The sequence below is a fragment of the Brassica napus genome, chromosome C8 (assembly GCF_020379485.1).
Source record: "Brassica napus cultivar Da-Ae chromosome C8, Da-Ae, whole genome shotgun sequence".
Lineage (NCBI taxonomy): Eukaryota > Viridiplantae > Streptophyta > Magnoliopsida > Brassicales > Brassicaceae > Brassica > Brassica napus.
The window spans coordinates 37,389,034-37,411,672 of NC_063451.1; the positions used below are offsets into that span (position 1 = coordinate 37,389,034).

General features: G+C 38.6%; 4 protein-coding genes and 1 non-coding gene across 5 annotated transcripts; 2 read left to right on the forward strand and 3 right to left on the reverse strand.

Moving 5' to 3' along the window:
• Nucleotides 1-467: 467 nt before the first annotated feature.
• Nucleotides 468-3,842, reverse strand: LOC106439873 (protein disulfide isomerase-like 1-3). The gene is made up of 11 exons (XM_013881409.3): nt 3,208-3,842; nt 2,761-2,890; nt 2,310-2,475; nt 2,102-2,220; nt 1,931-2,011; nt 1,639-1,800; nt 1,464-1,532; nt 1,296-1,376; nt 1,084-1,218; nt 950-1,006; nt 468-860 (listed from the first exon to the last, which is right to left on the reverse strand). The coding sequence occupies exons 1-11, from the start codon at nt 3,768-3,770 to the stop codon at nt 693-695; spliced, it is 1,731 nt and encodes a 576-aa protein (XP_013736863.2). The 5' UTR covers nt 3,771-3,842; the 3' UTR covers nt 468-692.
• Nucleotides 3,843-4,253: 411 nt separating this feature from the next.
• On the reverse strand, nt 4,254-6,172 carry BNAC08G25820D. Its single transcript, XM_013881408.3, has 7 exons — nt 6,019-6,172; nt 5,495-5,948; nt 5,294-5,411; nt 5,104-5,213; nt 4,942-5,027; nt 4,669-4,814; nt 4,254-4,594 (listed from the first exon to the last, which is right to left on the reverse strand). The coding sequence occupies exons 1-7, from the start codon at nt 6,098-6,100 to the stop codon at nt 4,538-4,540; spliced, it is 1,053 nt and encodes a 350-aa protein (XP_013736862.1). The 5' UTR covers nt 6,101-6,172; the 3' UTR covers nt 4,254-4,537.
• Nucleotides 6,169-9,188, forward strand: LOC106439871 (pentatricopeptide repeat-containing protein At3g54980, mitochondrial-like). The gene has a single exon (XM_013881407.3). The coding sequence runs from the start codon at nt 6,300-6,302 to the stop codon at nt 8,853-8,855; it is 2,556 nt and encodes an 851-aa protein (XP_013736861.2). The 5' UTR covers nt 6,169-6,299; the 3' UTR covers nt 8,856-9,188.
• Nucleotides 9,189-15,148: 5,960 nt separating this feature from the next.
• Nucleotides 15,149-15,255, forward strand: LOC125592062. Its single transcript, XR_007327912.1, has one exon. It is a non-coding gene; the product is annotated as a small nucleolar RNA R71 (small nucleolar RNA).
• Nucleotides 15,256-17,651: 2,396 nt separating this feature from the next.
• On the reverse strand, nt 17,652-22,166 carry LOC106439870 (AP2-like ethylene-responsive transcription factor SMZ). The gene is made up of 7 exons (XM_013881405.3): nt 21,322-22,166; nt 21,180-21,205; nt 20,742-20,772; nt 20,505-20,592; nt 20,206-20,357; nt 18,228-18,307; nt 17,652-18,019 (listed from the first exon to the last, which is right to left on the reverse strand). The coding sequence occupies exons 1-7, from the start codon at nt 21,726-21,728 to the stop codon at nt 17,769-17,771; spliced, it is 1,035 nt and encodes a 344-aa protein (XP_013736859.1). The 5' UTR covers nt 21,729-22,166; the 3' UTR covers nt 17,652-17,768.
• Between the last annotated feature and the right edge of the window lie 473 nt (nt 22,167-22,639).

Sequence of the window (22,639 nt, forward strand, 5' to 3'; positions counted from 1 at the left end):
GACGTGTGTGGAGGGACTCTGAAAACATATTTACATTTTTAATAATTTATTTATTATTATAATATATGATGATAAAATTTGGCAAGTCAGAGTTTTATCGTGTTCTCTAATCTCTTTTCTAATATTATTTGGAGTCTCTATTATTTGCTGTCGGATTTTGTTATAATCAAATTGATTAATCCGTTTTAACATAACGTACACCTACACCATAAGAGTTCTGGATGGGCATAATGGAATTTAGGTTTAAGCTTTTATCTGATGTGTATCCCTTGTCTGTTATTGAGGGACCATCAAGAGAATCCGGATAATTCGAAATATACAATTTCAACCGAAAAGCCAACTTGTTTCCGTAGAACAAATATTGGTTTTGTTTTTTTCTTAAATCGCCTGAAAATGTTAGAATCATAATTATTTTGATACAAGAAAATATCTAAAGTGTAAATAAATCAACAAACCATAATTTCAAATTACTAATAAATAAATTTGAAATTAAGATCATGAGGTTATTGTTGTACTCGAGCCAAACAGCTCATTCATCTTTGACTTGAGAAACCAAAATTCTTTTAGTTATTCAATACATAACATACAACATAAACCAACAATATATAAAAAAGAAAAATACATTTTCTATCATGTATAGAAGACTCATCATCTATAGCCTGGGTTACACGTTCTGTTCCTTGCAAGCATCATCACAGCTCATCCTTGGCTCCATCACTCTCAGTCTTCTCATCAGCTTTCTTGGGCGTGATGACCTGTTCAGGTGTCGCTGAAGGTTTCGCAAGTTTAAACGGGACTGAAGCGTGCTTCTTCAGGAATTTGTACAATTCCACTACTGTACGGTCAACATCCACTGTGATCTGTTCTCAATACAAGCAACAGTTATAACAAGTAAAAGACTTGCAAGTTATGAAAAAAATGTTTGATATAGTGAACAATCTTTACTAACCGGATCAAAGCTCTTGTTTCCTCCAGGGAAGAACAGGATTGTTGGGAACCCATCAGCCTGAACGTAAAGAAAATTATACAAAAGCAAAATAAAATACTGTCTCAAAATTTGGCTGTTAATTAGTTAATAGTTACCTTTGCTCTAGGATGCTCATTGGTGGTACCATCCATCTTGGCTACAACTAGTGAGTCGATGCCCTTCAGATACTTTCCAAGCTTGTTGTAAATCGGCTCAAACGATTGGCAGTAGCCACACCAAGGAGCATATATCTGTGATAGAACGCACACACTAGGTACATAACACTAATGTGTAAAGAAGACTCATAACGTTTCAATGTGATTATTACCTCGAGAAGAACATCCTTTGACTCGTCAAGAACAATCTCATCAAAATTGTTTCCCACAATGATCTTAACATCACCGTCATTCTGCTTTTAATAATTAGAAGCTAGTGAGAATCAGTAATGATGTAGAATGTCATATGTGTGTTGAAATTAAAATGTGGGAAGTCTTACGCTTTCAGGTACTGGATCTGACTTGTAGAAAGGCTTCAGTTTGTCTGCTAAGAAATCTTCCGCAAGTGTCTGTTATAAAAGATATAAAAAGGTCGTTGTGTTAAGATAATTCACAAATAATTAAACAACAAGTAGTTAACCATAACATTTCACAGAAAATAGAAGTAGAGCTGACCTTGATGTTGTTCACGGTCAGCTCACCGTCCAGAATGAACTTCCTCGTATCTTCATTTCCAGTGTAAACAAGAACCTTGGGGGCAGTGCCGGTAACACCAAAGAATCCAGAAACTGCTTCTCCGTAATCCTCATTATCCATTTGCACGTACACAAAGACAAACTGCAGACAAATAGAGAGGATTGCCCTCCAACTCATCAATAACTATAGTCATCATCATGAACCTTGTCCGTTTGATATATAACTGTCCCAGACATGAGCACAGAAAAATAAAAGATGTAAAGAAAAGTACCTTGCCCTTGAAGGACTTTGCCACCTCCCTCAAAGTGGGAAGGTGCTTCTCTGATTCATTTGCCGTAGCGAAAAGAATGAGCTGTCAAGGTTTAAGAAATGAAAGTCAATCTCCTTAGTTTGTAGCTACGAACATGGGGAAAATATTAAAAAAGACAGAAATGGTCTTTACTTGGTTTTTCACTGAGTTCTCGAAAATCAGTGATGCGCCTTCCCTGGTGAAGTTGATGACCAACGGAACTTTGTTGGCTGACACAAACTCTGATAGAGCCGCCTTAGTGAAATTTCCATCTGTCAGAAAGTAGGACAGTGAGTGAGAGGAAATCTAAGCAGCAAAGAAAAAAGAAGTGATATGTGTTGAGTGTTGGTGGATCTTTTACCAAAACGGGCGAGTTTCTCTTCCTCCTTTTTCAGCAAAACTAAGGCAGGACGCTTGACTTCGGTTTCTATTTCAAATAGCTTTGCAATATCAGGGCTTGTAGTTTGGTAGAAACTGAGATCGTCTTCCAATCTTGAGGCAGCAGCAAGCTCTGCACTCTCTGATCCCTGAGCAAGATAAAATGATGTCAGAACAGGATATTCAAAGCAATTTACACTTGTGAAATGCGGTAGACAAAAGAAGTATCTCGTATGCTAACTGTAACCTATACATGAATGGTATCTTTCACCTACTAAACACACCAAGTGCAATTTTCTTAACAGTTAACATGTCCGTTTCTTTTTCTTTCTGGTTTTCTCAGGGTTCTATTTTGGTTGACAATTTGTTTCATAACTCTGAGAAATCCAAAAAGCAGAGCAGATAAAACACCATGTATTTTGAAGGTTTCTTACCACTAAGGAGTCGAGAAAAGCAAGAACAACTTTAGGTTCAGCAGATAAAACACGCTCAGCCTCCTCTACTGTAGTGATGTTGTGGATGCTTGGACTGGCCTTCTTCTTCATCCAAGTCACAATCCCATCCCTGCAAAATTAACCCTTTTAAATATCCAAACCAATAGTGGTGGAATGCATTGAACAATCGAAAACGAACAACTGAGAAACCAAATCATATAAAACAAATCCAAGATCACATGTCCTCTATCTATAGCACCAAATTCATGATTGACCTTCTTCCCATCTTCAAGATCACATGTCCTCTCTCTCTCTCTCGTCACATCACTAATGCCAAAGCTAAGACCTGATGATCATATCTCAAACTATTCATCCTATGCTATCAATTGCCTAAATCTAACACGAAATCCCTAAACACCTAATCCAGAAACGAGAGCAATGACTTACTTAGTCCTTTCTCCTTCATAGGTCTTACGCATCTCTCCGTCCACAAACAAGAACACAGTGGGGAACCCCTGAATCTCGTACTTCTGAGCCAAATCCCCTTCCTCCGTCGCGTCGATCTTCGCCAACGCCGCAACGCCCTTCAACTCAGTCGCCGCCGCCGCGTACTCCGGCGCAAGAGCCTGGCAAGCGCCGCACCACGGAGCGTAGAACTCCACCATCGCGAAGCTATTGTTCCCGACGAACTCAGTGAAATTGTCCTTGGTCAACACCGCCACGTCTTTCTCGTCGACGATCGGCAACTGCGGCTCCTCCTCGCGGTACTCGCCGCCTTCGTGCTCTCCGTGATGGAACTCTCCTCCCTGCTCGAGATCCTCGTAATTCTCGAAGTCACGGTACTGATCGTGGTGCGAATTGACGTGGCTTTGTTCCTTTGACTCCTCCGCGGCGATGAAAGCGAGCTCCTCGTCGAGATCTGAGCCGTTCGACGCGTTCTCTGCGCGCGAGGTGGCGAGAAGAAGGAAGGAGAGAAGGAAAAGGAGAGAGATGCTTGTGGACGACGCCATTGATGTACGAGATCGGATCGCGATGGATTTTTCTTAGACTCGAATGAGAGAGCTGAAGGAAGCAGAGAGGTTTTGGGGGTTTTTATATTAATAGAATTATTAAATTTAAATAAATGCAAAATTAGTTTACCAGTCACGTAGATGACTCGCTGGCGGAAAATTTATCGAATGAGAGAGTGACACGTGGGAAGTGTGGGTCATAACTCATCGTTGACTTCCAAGAGGTGGAAAGGTCATGTATTCAGTGGCGAGACGTGCGTAATGCAACCGAGGAAGTGTTATTATTATTTATCGCAAGCGGGAATTTGATATATTTCTATCTTCTGATTTAAGCATATTAACACATGGATTTGACTTTGATATTGTGTAGTTACTCCGTTTTGAATATGTTTGGTGTTAAATGTTATACTTCTCCAACCAGCTAGGATGACCTTTTTAATTTTAAGTACTCTCCAACCACTAAACCAATTGATTTTGAACCACTGTCAAATGAGCTATGCTCACATGTTGTACATGCTTTCATCGTTGTATAACTAAGTTTCAAAAGGATTTGTACAAGTCTATCCAAAATAATGAAATTTTATCAAGCATCATGCAACCCCAAGAACACCGGTGGTAGTTAAAGCTTTTAGCTCAAATCGCAAAATGCGCTTGATGAGAGAGTCTTGATTACATTTTGAAAGAAAAAAACATAGGATTACTGTTTGGAAGATGTTGGTTGGCAATGGCATCAGTACAACATAGACCAGTAATCAACCTTTCAGCTATCATACAAGTCCTTCAAGGGGGAACCCTTCTTCGATTCCTCTCTCCATTATCGCTTTCTACACCCAAACATAACAACAACAAACTCAAAATCGACGACCAAAACAATAAATCTAAGAGTAGTAAAGTGTACCTGGATTAATTCAGTGATCATTCCAGGTCCTTCCTCGAACCTTTTCTCCTTCCATTCAATCTCCTCTGGTTTTGTACAAGCCAAAGCCTCCAATGAACCAACCGGTACTTTAATCGTCCCAACGTGCTGCAGAATCCTCAGACTACCTACATACAGTAGAGTTCTTCGGATGATTAAAATATACATCGTTTTAGATCAACAATCAACAAGTGAATCTGTTGAACCAAAAAAAAAATATATATATAAAAGCGAGATATAATGAAGAAGATGTACTTGTAATGAAGGCTTCTTCCCAAAGCTCACGCTCAGACCACGAAGGTGCTCTCTCGCGGTATGGTATTCCTTTGCTTATGCATACTCTGACAGTAAAAAAAACAAACTTTCACTTACTGATCATGAACAGAGCGTTAAGAAGTTCAACTTATTATTTCTTACTCGATGACAATTTCTCTTATAACTCCTGGAAGCACACCGTCAGTTACAGGTGCAGTCTGCACTTCATACTCTCCCAAACTCTCACCGTAAAGACTGCCAGATGATGACTTCTACAATGAGATCCAAACATCAAATCATAAGTTTCTTTTAAACAAAACATTAAGAACAAAGTCAAAACTTTTCTCTGTACCCTGCGACAAACCACGAAGAAGTTTGTGACGCAACCCTCGAGCAAACGATCACCATCGTTCGACAAAAGAAGCTCAGTGGTCGAAGAAGGTCTAAACTTCTCCAGAGGCTTCCTCAACCTGCCTAAACCACAACCCGCCAGCTTAATCCCCGAAACTAAGCTATCAGAATCAGTACAATAAGCTAAGAGAGAGCACAGTACCTTACCCAGTCTGAGTACTTAGCATTAGCAACATCTCTTCCATGACCAACCAAAGCCAAACTCGCAGCCTTTTCTCCAACACCTAAAGAGTATCCACCTATATGCAACCACACATCTAGAAAATCCACAACCTTTTCATCACCCAACCTACTCAACTTCTCCGCATTACCAGTAACAAGAACCGTCACCGCTAACTCTTCTCCACAAAGTCTCCCCCTTTCCTTCACTACACCACATCTCATAGCCTTGCTCATAGACCCATTGACTAAATCGTAAATACTCGACTCATGAACGGTTTGATTCATCCAGACCCTCGATGACGACCCAGAGCTGAACAAAAGCTCGGGCTTTGAATCCAAAAGGATACGAATCGAGCTGGAAAGCCGCTTCACATGTCTCTCCCAGAACAAGAAGGTAGTGCCACTGTTTATCGTTCTCGTCGTTGTATAAGCACCTGTAAAAATTCAAAGTTTCAAACTTTGCTGCAGTTTCTCTATATATATCTTTTCCGTTTGGTTGCGTACCGGGGAGAGATTGAAGGAAGGTAGCGACGGGAGGAGCTTCCAAAACGACGCCGTTGTGGTAGAGAAACCTGCAATTCGACATTTTTCTTCTTTCTCTTGTGTAAATGAAGCGCACATCTCTTTAGTTATTAGATATAAAAAAAATTAAAAAAGGAAAAGCCCAAAACGACGTCGTGACACTGAGACTTTCATTAAACCTAGGGTTTAAGCCGTTTCGTTCTTCTCTCTTTCTCCTCCGATCATCTTCCTCTGCTCAGTATAGAACACAAGAAGTTAAAAAAATGCGATCTTTATTAGCTTTCAGAAAAATTCCACCACCGTTTCTTCTTCGTTGGTTGATACACAGCAAGCCCTTTTGCTCACAGTCTCGATTTCCCAAAGAATCCGACAATCCAAGCCCACAAGCTAACGGATCCGCTTCCGACGAGAATCCACCCACCTCCTCCTCCGTAGTATTAGTAGCGAATCTCTCGACTACAAAGCCTGAACAGAAAGACGAATCGCGTGTAATCGGCGCGCTTCTGGACCGGAGGAACGACCCGGAATCAGCTCTTCGGTTCTACAACTGGGCTAGACCTGGAAGTTTCGAAGTCGGCAACTCCTTCTGGTTACTCATTCACATTCTCGTTAGCTCTCCCGAGAGCCACGGACGCGCACGTGACCTGCTCCAACGGTATGTGTCTTCAAGCAGTCCGATGACAATGCCAAAGGTCTTAGTCACTAACTTGGTAGAATCAGCGAAGTCGTTTGGGTTTGAAGTAAAGGCGTTGCCTTTTAGTTACTTGTTGAATGCTTACACCAGAGAGAGGAGGACTGATTACGCTGTGGATTGCATTAATCTAATGATAGAGCTAGGTTTGCCTCCTTACGTTAGATATGTGAACAACACGTTAAGTGCTTTAGTGAGAATGAACTCGATAAACGAAGCTAAGGAGCTCTATGGTAAGATGGTCGCTACTGGTCTTGTTGCTGGTGATAAAGCCACTGCGCATTTACTGATGCGAGCGAGTTTAAGAGAAGAGAAACCCGAGGAGGCTTTGGAGGTTTTTAGTGAAGCTATCGAGAGAGGAGAGGAGCCTGATGGTTTGCTTTATAGCCTTGCTATCCAAGCTTACTGCAAGACGGTTAATTTGGGTATGGCGTTTGGTTTGTTGAGAGAGATGAAGGAGAAGAAGAAGCTGTGTGTCTCGCAGGAGACGTATACTTCTGTGATAGTGGCTTTGGTGAAGCAAGATAAGGTGGAGGAGGCGGTTAGGTTGAAGGATGAGATGGTGAGCGAGGGGATACCGATGAATGTGATCGCAGCAACGAGTCTGGTCAAGGGACATTGCAAGAACGGTGACTTGGGTAGCGCTTTGGAGATGTTTCGTAAGATGGAGAAAGAAGGACCGTCTCCGAACCGTGTTACGTTTTCGGTTTTGATTGAGTGGTTTAGTAAGAACGGGGACATGGAAAGAGTGCTTGAGTTTTACAAGAAGATGGAAGCTTTAGGTATTACTCCTTCCGCCTTTCAAGTCCACTCTATAATCCAAGTGTGTTTGAAAGGTCAGAGACCGGAACATGGATTGAAACTCTTTGATGACTACTTCGAAACCGGTACTGCAAACATCTTCATTTGTAACAGTATGTTGTCTTGGCTATGCAAGCAAGGTAAGATAGACGAGACTAAAGACTTGTTAAGGAAGATGGAGAGTAGAGGTCTTGGACCTAATGTAGTTTCTTACAACAACGTGATGCTTGCCCTCTGCAGAACGAAGAGGCTGGACTTGGCTCTTACTGTCTTTTCAGAAATGCTGGAGAAGGATATAAAGCCTAACGACCACACTTACTCCACTCTGATCGACGGGTGTTTCAAGAATCATGATTTTCACAACGCTTGGGAAGTCATCGCTCAGATGAACTCTTCCGATATCGAAGTCAACGAGGTCGTGTACCACACGGTTATTAATGGCTTATGCAAAGCTGGTCAGAGTTCTAAAGCGAGAGATATGTTGGAAGATCTGATGAGAGAGAAGCGGGTTTGTATTGGTTGCATGAGTTACAACACCATCATCGATGGATTTATCAAAGAGAGTAGAATGGACTCTGCCGTTGCAGCTTACAGAGAGATGTGTGGCAGTGGTATTTCACCAAACGTGGTGACTTATACATGTATGATGGATGGGTTATGCAAAAACAGTAGAATGGATCAAGCGCTGGAGATGAGGAAGGAGATGAAGAACAAAGGTCTGAAGCTTGATGTTCCAGCTTACGGTGCTCTTATCGATGGGTTCTGCAAAAAGGGTGACGTGAAAAGTGCATCTGCTCTGTTCTCTGAGCTCTTTAAAGAAGGGTTGAATCCAAACGAAGCTGTTTACAACAGCTTGATATCCGGATTCCGTAATCTTGGAAACATGGAAGCAGCGCTTGATTTGTACAAGAAAATGTTGAAAGACGGTCTGAGATGTGATCTGCGGACGTACACAACGCTGGTCGATGGGTTGTTGAAAGAAGGAAACTTGATCATGGCCTTTGGTTTGTACACAGAGATGCAGGGGTTGGGTATTGTGGCTGATGAGATCATGTGTTCGGTTATCGTAAACGGTCTTAGCAAGATGGGACAGTTTGTGGAAGTGGTTAAGATGTTTGAGGAGATGAAGAAGAATGATGTGACTCCAAATGTGTTTATCTACAACGCGGTGATTGCAGGACATTTTAAAGAAGGAAACCTTGATGAGGCTTTTAGACTTCATGATGAGATGCTTGACAAGGGTCTTGTACCTGATGGTGTTACATTTGATATTCTAGTGAGAGGGAAATATGGAGAATCTCAATGTATTGGTGTAGAAAGTGTGTAGCTGCATTATTGACTTATTAGTTTAGCTTTGGCTTCTCAATAATCTGGCTGTGTTTATTAAAAGCTTTGGAGGGGTTGCAGGTTAAAGCCGTTAAGTTACAAGATTAAATTAGTCTATTCTTTTGATCAGCTTTGTCATTCTTATGGCATAGTTGTGCCTATGAAGGGTTAAGCTTTGACCTGGGAACTTATAATACTGTTGCATTCCTAGGCTAGTGTTGTGAGTCTTGCGACTGTTGTCTTTCTTCGGAAACTTCTTTCTGAACAATTTTTCTCCTTTCATGTAAGCATTGACAAAGCAAGCTATGTGTACAAACCTATTTTGGGATTTTGATATTACGGATCCAAGAAAATTTTAAACAAGAATGAGAGCACACCTTACCATAGACTCAACATATATAATATCGATTTGTAAGTTTTTACAAAATACATTTCATGCACAGGAATAATGACAATTGAGAATTGGGAAAAAGGAAGGTTTTGTGAGAGAAAAACTTAACATATAGAATTTTACATATTGCGAGTTTTTAACAACCTATAATTAGATTTTCATTAAAATGAATTTCCACCAAAAAAAATCTCAAAAATAATTAATTGCTATTTTGATGAGAAATATATTAAATAAATTTATCCCATTTGTTTCTATGTCTCATGTATTTCTATTCCACTATTCTTTTTTACGGCTTAAACTATTATCTTAAGATCTGATTGGTTTCTTCCACACCGCTCGCAAATGCAAATGCAAATGCAGTTGTTAGATAGCGTTTGTTGGCGTTTTACAACAATCACAAAAAATTCTACAAATCGATTCAAAATGTTCCAAACCTTTTAAAATCAAGTTGGTTCTAGTAAGCTTTGCCGGTTGGATAAATAAATTTAAAACATTTTGTAAAAATATTATAAAAATTTTAATTTAAACTTAAAATTAAAATATTATAGATAATTTTTTTTATATTTTAATTTAAATTCACTAACATATCATAATTTATTTTAAAAAACTTTATACTAAAATTATTTTTAGTATAATTTAAAATTAATATATATACATATACAAAATATATACATACATAAACGAAACCAAATATTCTTTTAAAAGTTTTAATATAAATCTTCAAAACAAATCTTATTAACATTATAACTTTCATTTAAACTATAAAAATAAATAATTAACGTAATATTGTTATTTATTATATTTTATCATAATAGTATATTTTTATGTTTTATAATGTTATAATATTTTTATATTCCTAACTTATTATTAAACCGTTTCAATATCTCATAATCAACCAGTCACAAATATCTCGCAAACGTACCAATTTCTAACTGTTATACCAGTCGTACAAATAGTTTATTAACGCCATAAACCAAAACCACTTATATTTATATACCTCTGCAACCGCACCAAAACCACTTATTTCTACATACTTCTGCAACCGCACCAAAACCACTTACATCTGTATACTTCTGCAGCTGCACCGCTGCGTTTCAACCGGCCAGCTCTTACATTTTGATTTTAGGAGTTTTCAAGGCTCCTAAGACAAATGTTGTAGTATAAATGATTGTCGAACCAGTTCTGAGGGATATCAAAGCACCGAGAATGCAAGTACTCACTTAATCTAAGTGCAACCAATGATTTAGATGGGTTTTAAACTACTACTAATACTAGAAAGTAATTACAGAATGATACTTTCTTGACTAAGGGAAAAGAGAACTCATGGGCATAGGGATTAGACCTTGGGTGATCAAGTATCGAACTAGGGATGGCAAATGATCAATCAAACTATCGACCTTAAGCCTAGACACAATTCTAAGCAAGCTCTATGTCTAGATGAATGCTCATTTGCTAACATATCTCAAACATCAAATGTATTTGGTTGAATAATGTGAAAGCAATCATTACTAACAAGTCTATTAGCTATCTTAGCATCTTTAACAACAAATGTCTTTGGCAAAGTATACTAAAAGCCTAGGAGAGTTGTCTCAGGCATTTCATCAAACACCTTTTGGGTGGGAAATGCCTATTGATCAACTTTTGAGTGGCCAACTCAGAAGATGCATTATGAATACTCTACTAGCAAGAAACAAGAATGATCTACACTAAAACATCCTAGAACTAACCTAATCTCCCTAACCCATGAATTCAAAAGGTGATTACTCACTAATCTCCATGATTCCTCTTAAACCCATATTGGATTTCAGATTATTCATGTAGAGAAAATAGATAAGAAATCAACAAGAACACAAGATGAAAGCAATGAAATCTGAATCAAAAGAAGTTTTTACTAGTTGTTCTCCAGAAAAGAGATTCTCCCTTGGTGGCTCCCCAAAGGTAATTAAAACATAGGTCTTGAAAAGTAAAAACGTGCATAATGAAATGACCAAAAGGCCCTTGAAAAAACATGAATTCAACCAAACAAATAGGCGCGGAGCGACCTCGGCACGTCGCTGCGAGAGGTTGCTCCCGGGTCATTTCTTCGCGAGCGACCTGGCTGTGTCGCTCCGAAGACGTCGCTCCCGGGTCGTCTCCTCGCGAGCGACTTGGCTGTGTCGCTCTGAAGACGTCGCTCCCGGCTTGCTCAGAAACCACAAACGCGAGCGACCTAGGGTGTCGCTCTAAGGGGTCGCTGCCGACTTGTTCGTCGCTCTCAAATCGAGATAACCCGAGCGACCTCTGGGTGTCGCTGTGGTGAGGTCGCTCTAGGAGCTGGAGCGACTTCGCCTTGTCGCTCTAGGAGGTCGCTCTGAAACGTAAATGGCGAGTGAGTTCATGGCATCGCTCCGGTAGGTCGCTCCCATGCATTGCTCGTCCAATGATCACCATAATCACCTCTTTTGAGCTCCAAACGCACCCAAATGTCTCCAAGAACTCCATGTGGTACTCCAATACCTAATTGAGACATATGTATGCAAAATGCAACCTAGACATGGCTAAATCCTAATGTATATGATGAAAATGCACATGAATAAATGGATAAAACAATGTAATTATGCAAGATTTCAACTCCCCCAAACTTGTTCTTTTACTTGTCCACAAGTGAACTTTCTAGAACTCATAGGGAGAGAGGTTTTAAGGTGGGGAGCTCATAGCCAAAAGAAAGACAACTAGCACTCAACTCAACATCTAATCCAACCTGAGCACACTCTCTTATTACACTCTAGCTTCTCTAGGCCTATCTCAATTCCTTTTGCCCCTATACTCATCATCAAGCATCCACACATTCAAATCAACCAACCCTCACATTCATTAAGCATAAAACATTAAGTGAATTCTTGCAAATGGTCAATTGGTCCAAATCATTTGGTTGAGTAAGGAAAGACTTTTATTCAAGTGGGTCAGGAGGTTCAAAATTCATGATCTTTTAAAGTGGTTTACTCTCAAAACAAATAGCCTTGACATTGCACATAATATATCTAAGAAAATGACCAACTCATGCATACAATGCTCAATCTCCATTGTTCTACCATTTTCCCAAACATACAAGTTACACAATCACTTCTCAATGTCAAACCCAACTCCCATCTCTCACCAAAAGATCCCAAGAATATTTTGCACATAAAACTCTTTTTCATTGAAATCTATAAAGGATTTTTTCAACTTCTAAACAAATCTTACCTCTAAACAACTTTGCTAACCATTTTTTTTTTTTTTTCGGGGGCCAAGACTTTTCATGAACTCGAGCTAGACGTTTATCTATTAATTCCAATAAAATTATCCATTTAAATACAAAGAGTCTATTCTTTTCTTTCGAACTTTTCATGCTTCCAAACCATAGTCACAACACTCACCCCCATCTATAGCTAGACAATAGAGTGCCTAATCAAGCAAGAGTGAAGACCAAGCATTGTCGTTCTCGATACTCTCAACATTATGCACATGTAAGGCTTTCCGAAAAAGGCTTCACTCATCAAATAATGAAAGCTCAAAAGGAGGGAAGGGTTTTGGGAATGGTGTACCACTCGAGTTTGTCAAAAAGATTGGCATAAAGGATGTGACAACTCAAGTGTGTATATCCATGACTCAGTACACAAGGGACCATAAGCAAGAAGCATTAAGTTCGTTCAGTTCAAACAAGGTTGTAATTGGCTTCAAAGGTTGAGTTTCAGCAATCAACAAGTTTCAGGAAGAGTTTTCAAGGCTCGAAGCATACAAGTCTTTTTGAGAGGTGCATAAGCTACTCAGGTGCAAAGTAATGTTCTTTACAAGGTATTTCAAATCATTGCTCCCAATGCAAATAAATGCAACCTATATGCTCTAGACTCTCCTAGAAATGCAAATGATGCAAACTAAATGATTTTTTTTTATGCAAATAGGTATGCAATGCGTGACTCAATGAAACAACATCAAAGCAAACATGATCAAATACTTGGTACCTCCCCCAAACTTAAATGACACAGTCTCTGTGTTGTCAAGGAGAGAGAGATACCCAAAAAGAGAAAACTAATATGCAAAAACGAAATGGTATATACAAGGGAAAGTAGTGGGTTACCTTCTATGGGGAATGAGTAGAGGGAGATGCTCCCTCTTCCTCGTCCTCAGGTGGTAACTCTTCAAGGTGCTCATCAGTAAAAGTGTCCATCTCTTCAATGTAGAAGGCTTGCCCGAACACAGTTGGTTTCTTCATTTTCCCCTTGATGTCAAAGTGGAGAACATGCCCTTTACCTAAATGGAGATCAATCGTGCCCTCTTTCACATTAACAATTGCTCCTGCTGTAGCTAAGAATGGCCTTCCAAGAATCAATGGGTCTTGAGCCTCCTCATCCATCTCAAGCACCACAAAATCTGTAGGTATCTCATACCTTCCAATCTTCACAGGGAGGTCCTCTAAGATGCCCACAGGGTACTTCACTGAATGATCAGCTAACACCAGAGAGATTCTACACTTTTTGTACTGAGTGAATCCAAGCTTCTTTGCAATAGATAAAGGCATCAAGCTGACACTAGCTCCCAAATCGCAGAGACATTTCTCAAATACCATAGGTCCAAGAGCACAAGGTAGTGTGAAGCATCCTGGATCCTCTAACTTCTCTGGAACATCAAGCCTCTGGATGATGGCACTGCACTCATGGGTAAGAATCATCATGCCTTCCATCTCCTTCTTCTTTGCAGCTACAACATCTTTCAGGAACCTGTTGTATTGAGGAATCAACATGAAAGCATCGATGATGGGCATTGCAACCTGAGCCTCACTCATTTGCTTCTCAAACAGAGCTTTGTACTTCTCTAGCAGCTGCCTCTTGAATCTACTAGGGAATGGAAGTTTGGGTTCATAGGGAGGAGGAACAAAAGAATTCTCACTTGCTGGAACAACAACTTCAGCATCTTTCACTGTTTTCTTTTCTTCCCCAACCTTTCCTTTACCTTTAGCTTCCACAATCTTCTCCAAGATTTCATCATTGATTTTCTCATCAACAATCACCACTTCATCATCTAAGTTGATGGTCACCTCCTCACCTAGTTTCTCAGCATCCCTGGTGAGGGTTGTAGGAGGTAACTGCTTACCACTCCTAAGGGTGATAGCTTTGGCCTCCTTGGGGTTTTGGTCAGATTTTCTAGGTAGAGATCCTTGCTGGCGATTCTGGTGAGTGTTTATGGAAGCAAACTGATTCTCTAAATTCTTGACTGTAGAAGCAAGATGTGAGAACATGTTGTTGAGCTCATTGTAGCTCCCATCAATCTTGGAATGAAGGTTCTTCAACTCATAACCAACATGCTTCTCACTTCTAGTCTGAGACTCCAAGATTTGTTTCAGTAAGGTATCAGTGCTGCTCTCTTGAGGAGCAGAGGAATCAGACGAGGGATTTTACTGAGGCTGATAGTTGTCTTGCTGGTTGTTTCTAGGCGGATAACCACTTTGTTGGTTGTTGGGATAGGATTTCTGTTGGTAGTTGTTGTACTGAAAGTTGGGCTCTTTTTTGTACCAGCTACCATTGTTGTTGATGAAACACAGCTCTTCCTGACCTTCCAAACCCTCTACCTCATGGACAACAGGTGGTGTCTCTTGGCTTGGGTTACCAACAAAGTGCAGCTGCTCTTGGGTGGCTTTATCAGCAAGGAGGATGTCTATCTTATCCTGTAGAGCTTTCAACTCATTTCTCATCTGCTTATCATCTGTTCGACTGCCTCTATCGTGGTCTCCACTGTAGACTGCATCACTCTTTACCATGTTGTCAACCAGCTCCTTTGCATCTTCCTCAGTTCTCCCCAATAAGAACCCATTGCTAGCTGTATCCAGTCTGGCCCTGTACTTAGGAAGAGCACCAGGGTAGAATATGCTCAGCAAACTCTCCTTAGAGAAACCATGGTGTGGGCATTGAGCTTGGTAGCCCTTGAATCTCTCCCAGGCTTCACTGAAGCCTTCCAAGTTCTTCTGTTGAAAACTGGAAATCTCATTTTTCAGCTTAGCAGTTCTTGAAGTAGAGAAGAACTTCTCCAAGAATGCTCTCTTGCAATCATCCCAAGTGGTGATAGAGTCGCTGGGTAGAGACTTCTCCCACTGTCGTGCCTTATCCCCCAAAGAGAAAGGGAATAGCTTGAGCTTTAAGGCATCTTCGGACACACCATTGGTTTTTGACAACCCACAGTAGCTGTCGAACTTGTCCAAGTGATCGAATGGGTCCTCTAAAGCCAAGCCATGATATTTGTTATTCTCGATCACGTTGAGGAGTCCTGACTTGACCTCAAAGTTGTTGGCTGCCACAGCCGGTGTTTGGATTCCCAGTCTATGACCATGAATATTGGGCCGGTCATAAGTACCAATGGGTCGAGCTGCCCGCGGTTGGTGTTCTGCTCCTTGCGGTTGATCTGCCATATCAATATCCAATCTCTGCAAGTGGGCTTGTTGTTCTTCTTCTCTTCTAGCTCTAGCACACTCCCTCTCTAAAGCTCTAATGTCTGCTACTATTGGAACTAGGTTTGATGGACCCCTGCTCCTCAAGTTCATACACCTGAAAGTGAAAGGTAGGTGAAGAAGAAGAATCAGTAACAGAACAAAATTAAAATGACTTAGTCTCAAGCAAGTGACTAAATCTCAAATGTTTAAATCTACTCAGAATTTGGCAACGGCGCCAATTTGATGTTAAGAGTTTTCAAGGCTCCTAAGACAAATGTTGTAGTATAAATGATTATCGAACCAGTTCTGAAGGATATCAAAGCACCGAGAATGCAAGTACTCACTTAATCTAAGTGCAACCAATGATTTAGATGGGTTTTAAACTACTACTAATACTAGAAAGCAATTACAGAATGATACTTTCTTGACTAAGGGAAAAAAGAACTCATGGGCATAGGGATTAGACCTTGGGTGATCAAGTATCGAACTAAGGATGGCAAATGATCAATCAAACTATCGACCTTAAGCCTAGACACAATTCTAAGCAAGCTCTATGTCTAGATGAATGCTCATTTGCTAACATATCTCAAACATCAAATGTCTTTGGTTGAATAATGTGAAAGCAATCATTACTAACAAGTCTATTAGCTATCTTAGCATCTTTAACAACAAATGTCTTTGGCAAAGTATACTAAAAGCCAAAGAGAGTTGTCTCAGGCATTTCATCAAACACCTTTTGGGTGGAAAATGCCTATTGATCAACTTTTGAGTAGCCAACTCAGAAGATGCATTATGAATACTCTACTAGTAAGGAACAAGAATGATCTACACTAAAACATCCTAGAACTAACCTAATCACCCTTAATCTCCCTAACCCATGAATTCAAAAGGTGATTACTCACTAATCTCCATGATTACTCTTAAACCCATATTGGATTTCAGATTAATCATGTAGAGAAAATAGATAAGAAATCAACAAGAACACAATATGAAAGCAATGAAATCTGAATCAAAAGAAGTTTTTACTAGTTGTTCTCCAGAAAAGAGATTCTCCCTTGGTGGCTCCCCAAAGGTACTTAAAATATAGGTCTTGAAAAGTAAAAACACGCTTAATGAAATGACCAAAAGACCCTTGAGAAAACATGAATTCGGCCAAACAAATAGGCGCGGAGCGACCTCGGCACGTCGCTGCGAGAGGTCGCTCCCGGGTCGTTTCTTTGCGAGCGACCTGGCTGTGTCGCTCCGAAGACGTCGCTCCCGGGTCGTCTCCTCGCGAGCGACCTGGCTGTGTCGCTCTGAAGACGTCGCTCCCGACTTGCTCAGAAACCACAAACGCGAGCGACCTTAGGGTGTCGCTCTAGGGGGTCGCTCCCGGCTTGTTCGTCGCTCTCAAATCGACACAACCCGAGCGACCTCTGGGTGTCACTGTGGTGAGGTCACTCTAGGAGCTGGAGCGACTTCGCCTTGTCGCTCTAGGAGGTCGCTCTGAAGCGTAAATGGCGAGCGAGTTCATGGCGTCGCTCCGGTACGTCGCTTCCATGCATTGCTCGTCCAATGATCACCTTAATCACCTCTTTTGAGCTCCAAACGCACCCAAATGTCTGCAAGAACTCCATGTGGTACTGCAATACCTAATAGAGGCATATGTATGCAAAATGCAACATAGACATGGCTAAATCCTAATCTATATGATGAAAATGCACATGAATAAATAGATAAAACAATGTAAATATGCAAGATATTACATTTCACAATCCCATTAGTTTAACAATTATAACTTATTCCATACATGTTTTCAAAACGTTCCCATATTAGTTATAAAAAGGACAGCCAAGATAAAAGATAATACTATACTTGTGAAGAAAATTAATACACTCGTCACAATTCATAACATTATATTTTCTTATAACCCATTATTGCAGTCACATCTTTGTGATAACAAAGTTTGGCGCATATTCGAGTTGAAGTTAGAACAAATACGTTTAATATTTATCACTCATTAATTATGGACCAAATTTATGTTCGATATACAAAAAATCAGAAGAATAAACAAAACACTTAAAATAGAGTAGTATAGATCGATCTTATGGATCAAAACTAGTGGACATGGAGGAAGAGGAGGATGTGGTCATGGTGATAAAAGGGAATCCTGATGATGCTGCAACTGTCTTTAAAGGGTTCATGGTCGTCACCGGTAAATAGATCGGTGAGTGCTTACCGAATAAACCCATCGTGGAATGGTTAATACCTTTGTAGTAGTCGCTTGTTGTCAGCTTTATATTTTGCGATGATGATGAAATGCCAAGACTTAATTCAAGATCATTGTGAATATTTCCTGAAGGAGAAAAGAAAACAAATGTTAATGAATCAGATATACTGAAGTTGCTAAAAGACAAAGTAAAAAAGGTTAGCTGCTAGGGTTTGCTTGATCTAATCAAAAGTCAATGTGACATTTATGGTAAGGGTTATATAAATTGGTTTCACCTAACTTCATCAGTCAACCTTACAATATGTAAACATTGTGGCCCAGACTTATCCATTACCTTTAATAGGAGCACCAGACTTCATGACTCCTCCCTTTCCCAACTCATTATTGTATTTGATCGCTGCTGCATCCCATCCTCTGTGAATTTTCATGCACGTATAATATCTCAGAGTTATTTACAACATAAGAATAAGTCTTTGGTTTCATTTTATTTTGTTAATAATGTGTTCATCTGTGACATTTAAACTAGATTAAAGGAAAATCGTCCCCGATAGGACAAGTATCAAACTCGTAAACAAAAGCGACTAACTACTACCTCCATTTTTTTCAAAACAAAAAGTTTGCAAATAAAAAAATCTGTAACATAAATGACTTTAGCTTGGTATTAGTTTTAGGGGAATAACAGAGCTGTGCTTCAAGTGTATCCAAAAAGGCTTTCGCCTAGGGCCCCCAAAATATATAGTTTTTTTAAGGCCCTAAATTTCCAAAAATTAATAGTAGTATATTGGTTTAAGTTTGCCATTTATTATTCAATACAAGTTCAATTATCTACATTGCTTTTTTAAAAAATGAGTATTTTATTTTATTGTCAATTTTCCAAATTGAAAAAAGGAATATATGTTTTATATGTCAAACTCCTAAATAAAAAGGAAAAAGTGCAGTTATACTTAATATATTTGGTTCGTATATATTCCTAAGTATTCTACGTGCAATGTTCACATCAATCTTTCTCAAGCAAGCACACACGTCTTCTTTCTTGGTTCTCAATACTGTGCTACAGGTGTCTCTTATATTATCATCAGTTTTGTTAAAGTGGTGAATTTTTTTATTTTTTTAGTTTTCAAACTCATGGATTGCTTATCAAATATTATTGACGATTCCAGTTTCTGTCGCCACTGCTGAAAGAAGCTTTTCCAAGTTAAAGCTAATAAAGTCTTATCTTCGATCAACCATGTCACAAGAAAGGTTAAATGGTCTAGCAATTATATTGATCGAGAGAGAATTAGTTAGGAATCTAGATTATGATAATTTGATTAAAGAGTTTATTGAAAAAAAGGGAAGAAAAATTTTGTCTTAGTTTTTTAAAGTTATTGTCTTAATATTTTTTTTTTCAAATATATATTGTACTATGATAAAAAAAAATTTATAAAGGGGCCCATTTTTATATTCGCCTCAGGCCCCATTAAACCTTCGCACGGCTCTGGGAATAAGTAAAACTTCGTGTAACATAACACTATCCATACGATTCACTTAGGAAAATAAAATTGAGTAGAAAAGATCGTATACTACTCAAAGTCTTTTTATACTGCTCAAAGTTTCATAACAGTTTTGTTTAGTGTGACCTAAGTTTTTAAAATAGATTATGTTCAACCATGTTGATATCTTAACAAAATGAGTAAAAATGGTTCTTAGATCAATTTTAAAATTTTATAAACAAGTTTGAAATATAATGTTATTATTAGTATTTGCCAAGTTATATAATGCCGTTTTTAAGTTGTAAAATCTATTTCAATTTGTAAAAGCTGTTATTGCTATTACTATTTGTCATATTAAACTTTTGAACAAAAAACTAAAGACATGTGATATCATCACCTGATTGGATCAAGCTGAAAAAAATAGTTTTCCTTTAGAATATGTAAACAAATGTTTAAGTTTGTTCTAACTTTTCTTAGTAACTATGAAATTTTGTAGAGCTAAATGCTATCTTTTAAAAAGTGAGTGTTGGGCTTTATAATGGCAAGCAATAGAATAAAACAAATAGAATATGGACGAACAGAAGGCAAGTGGTTAGAGGAATATTGCCGTTCCATTCATATTCCATCAACCGAGTGGGAAGTTTTTCCGAAGGTTTTTTTATCATAATAAATAGTAAAATTCAGCTAAGTAATCAGACAACAGTTTTAAACGTGTCTGAGTAAATATTAAATTTGTTAATTAAGGATCTTCAAAATTAAGATAAGATTGCATGTGTGTAACAATTACGAAAGTACTAAAATGTTTTCAGTGAAGTGTTGGTTAGATGAGAGTAACGGTACCTGTTTTGGAAGAGATGAATCTGATCGTGATGAGTTTTGAGTTGGGTGCATTTTTGAAGAGTCAAGCCTTTATATTTGGAACTTCCTCTTCCGAAACTCGCACTTTCTCGCCTAAGTGTTTGCACGAACTCCACTTTATTCAAATTCTTCATCTATATAAATGTAATTGAGAATTTAAGACCCACAATTAGTTCGACAAAACTAAAAACAAAAATATACAAATAGCTAATTCAGCTTTATATATTCAAAAGAACGTATTTATCACGTTTGTATATATAATATACACTTATATGTATAACCTTATCGAGGTCTTGTTTGTAATCCTCCACAACGAAGTTGATATCTGCGTCGAGACCACGGAATTTGATAGCAGCTCGGTCGTAGGCCCTGGTATACATATTTATATTCAATTATTAATAATCAACTAATATTTCTTTAATGTATCTTCAAACAATAATGTGTAATTTTACAAAATTAAACCATACTATAGCGGCGAATGTTGTCACACATAATATCATATATATATATCCTTTTACCTTGCTGCTGCGTAGGCAGTATCAAACCCGCCTGTTGAAACAGAACATTAGGTTAAAAACAGAAGAATGATAGTTGATACAATCAACACGTTTGTGTTTTAAGCAAAGAAAAAAAAAACAAGTTTGTGTTCAATAAAACGTGTACGGTAGAAGTAACAAACATCGGAAATGAGCTGTAATAGTCTACTATGTTTTGTCTTTTACATAAAAATATAGGTATATTTAAAATAAATTGCAGTGGTTGACGTTTTGTAAAAAAAAAAAAAATCCTAACATTTACTTGTTAACAGATGCTGTCAGACAAAATATAAAAGTTTATAACAGGAATACGATAGTTAGAAAATCATCGTTTATGCCTATACATAGACAGACACACACACACGACGTAATTAAGAAGACGAAATAATTAGAAAGGGTTTGATATAAGTATATACTTACCCAAATAAACTTGCTTTCCACAATCCCTACAAAATCATCAAGTCCAAGAACATAAATTAGGGATTTACAATTATATAGCAATAATTGGATGGAATTAATTGTCAAAAACTAAACAAAACAAATTAATTAATTTATGTAATACCAAATATGAGATTCCCAACGACCGGTGCGACGGTAAAAAGTGACGCCACGATACTGGGAGCTTCGTGACCTTGGTCCTCTTCTGCTCTTCTTTGCCACTTGCTGCTTGTTCCTCTGTAAAGACGACAGTCTCAACCAGTGACCGTCGTCTGCGGCGAACTCAATGTTCCGGCGAGCATCAGCCACGGGGAAAAGATCTCCGGTTTCTCTAGAAGGAGGAGGAGGAGGAACGACATCATCGTCGCGTTTGAGAATCCCAAAGGTGATGAAATCTTTTCCGGCGACGGAATCTTTGGAAGACGAAGAGGAGATGTTATATTCTTCGTCACCGGCGGTTGAGACAAATGGTACTTTGCGATCTTGATCTTCTCCATAGTTAGAGAACATACCAAGACTGAGATCCAACATGGTCGTGTTCTAACAGCGTCGTATTGAATCGGTGTTTTCTTTTTCCGGTGAGATAGAGAGAATAGATGAGAGAGAGAGAGGATAAGTGGCGAGATTGGAGGGGGGAGAGAGAGAGAGAGAGAGAGGTTCTAAAAGAGGGAAGAAAAAGAACGTGGGACGTGTACACTGTGAAGGTTGCATTGGATACACTTGCCCTTTATTTGCCTTTTCAAGTTTCTCTTCTTTAATTAATTTCTTAAAAAATAATAATATAAATGTACTTGCCTTGCCGATGTATCGTATATGTATGTTAGTTTTCTTTTTGTTGATTAAATATTGGAGAGGCTGTACGATGAGTTCTATACTTTAATGTTGTAAATTCAGCAAGTTGTTCAAAAAAAAATGTTGTAAATTCAGCTCGTTAGTAGAACATAAAATGTAAATGATTTTTTTCATTTAATAAACTCGATCTAGTTCAAGTCATGAACATATAATGCCATCAAATAGGTAAAGAAGTTAAAAGTGATCAGGGGTAGAAAAAACATGAGGGATGATGCCATGTTGTAACCTTCTAGTTCTAGGTACAGACCTCGTATATGTTACAAAATACCATTGGTTTCCCCTAACATATTGCTATTTGGATATCATCTTATACATCTTTTGAGTTTTGATCAATTCATCAAGTTTTTAAAAACATATAAGGCAGCATGTAGAGTTTAAGGAAATTTATATTTAATGATGTTTTAATATCAATAAACCCCAATGTCAAACCTTAAAGAATGTATGCATATTGAGACTGGTTGAAGAGTAGTTTCTATGTTTTTATAATTCCTTCAAATATTGTACTATTCATTGCCGAATAAATTGTTAATGTATGCTCGATTAATGTAGAAGTGTCTGTAAGACTAAGATTATAAGATCTTTTTGGGTCT

What these genes read in the sequence shown, in the direction of transcription:
- LOC106439873 (XM_013881409.3), bottom strand. Translation starts at nt 3,770, where the DNA reads ATGGCGTCGTCCACAAGCATCTCTCTCCTTTTCCTTCTCTCCTTCCTT. An exon ending in TATGAAGGAGAAAGGACTAA is followed by an intron (nt 2,891 to 3,207) that starts GTAAGTCATTGC and finishes TTAATTTTGCAG; the next exon opens with GGATGGGATTGTGACTTGGA. An exon ending in TGACCGTGAACAACATCAAG is followed by an intron (nt 1,533 to 1,638) that starts GTCAGCTCTACT and finishes CTTTTATAACAG; the next exon opens with ACACTTGCGGAAGATTTCTT.
- BNAC08G25820D (XM_013881408.3), bottom strand. Translation starts at nt 6,100, where the DNA reads ATGTCGAATTGCAGGTTTCTCTACCACAACGGCGTCGTTTTGGAAGCT. An exon ending in AAGTACTCAGACTGGGTAAG is followed by an intron (nt 5,412 to 5,494) that starts GTACTGTGCTCT and finishes TGGTTTAGGCAG; the next exon opens with GTTGAGGAAGCCTCTGGAGA. An exon ending in GGAAGAAGCCTTCATTACAA is followed by an intron (nt 4,815 to 4,941) that starts GTACATCTTCTT and finishes TACTGTATGTAG; the next exon opens with GTAGTCTGAGGATTCTGCAG.
- LOC106439871 (XM_013881407.3), top strand. Translation starts at nt 6,300, where the DNA reads ATGCGATCTTTATTAGCTTTCAGAAAAATTCCACCACCGTTTCTTCTT.
- LOC106439870 (XM_013881405.3), bottom strand. Translation starts at nt 21,728, where the DNA reads ATGTTGGATCTCAGTCTTGGTATGTTCTCTAACTATGGAGAAGATCAA. An exon ending in ACAAACAAGACCTCGATAAG is followed by an intron (nt 20,358 to 20,504) that starts GTTATACATATA and finishes ACATTTATATAG; the next exon opens with ATGAAGAATTTGAATAAAGT. An exon ending in GTCTGGTGCTCCTATTAAAG is followed by an intron (nt 18,020 to 18,227) that starts GTAATGGATAAG and finishes TTTCTCCTTCAG; the next exon opens with GAAATATTCACAATGATCTT.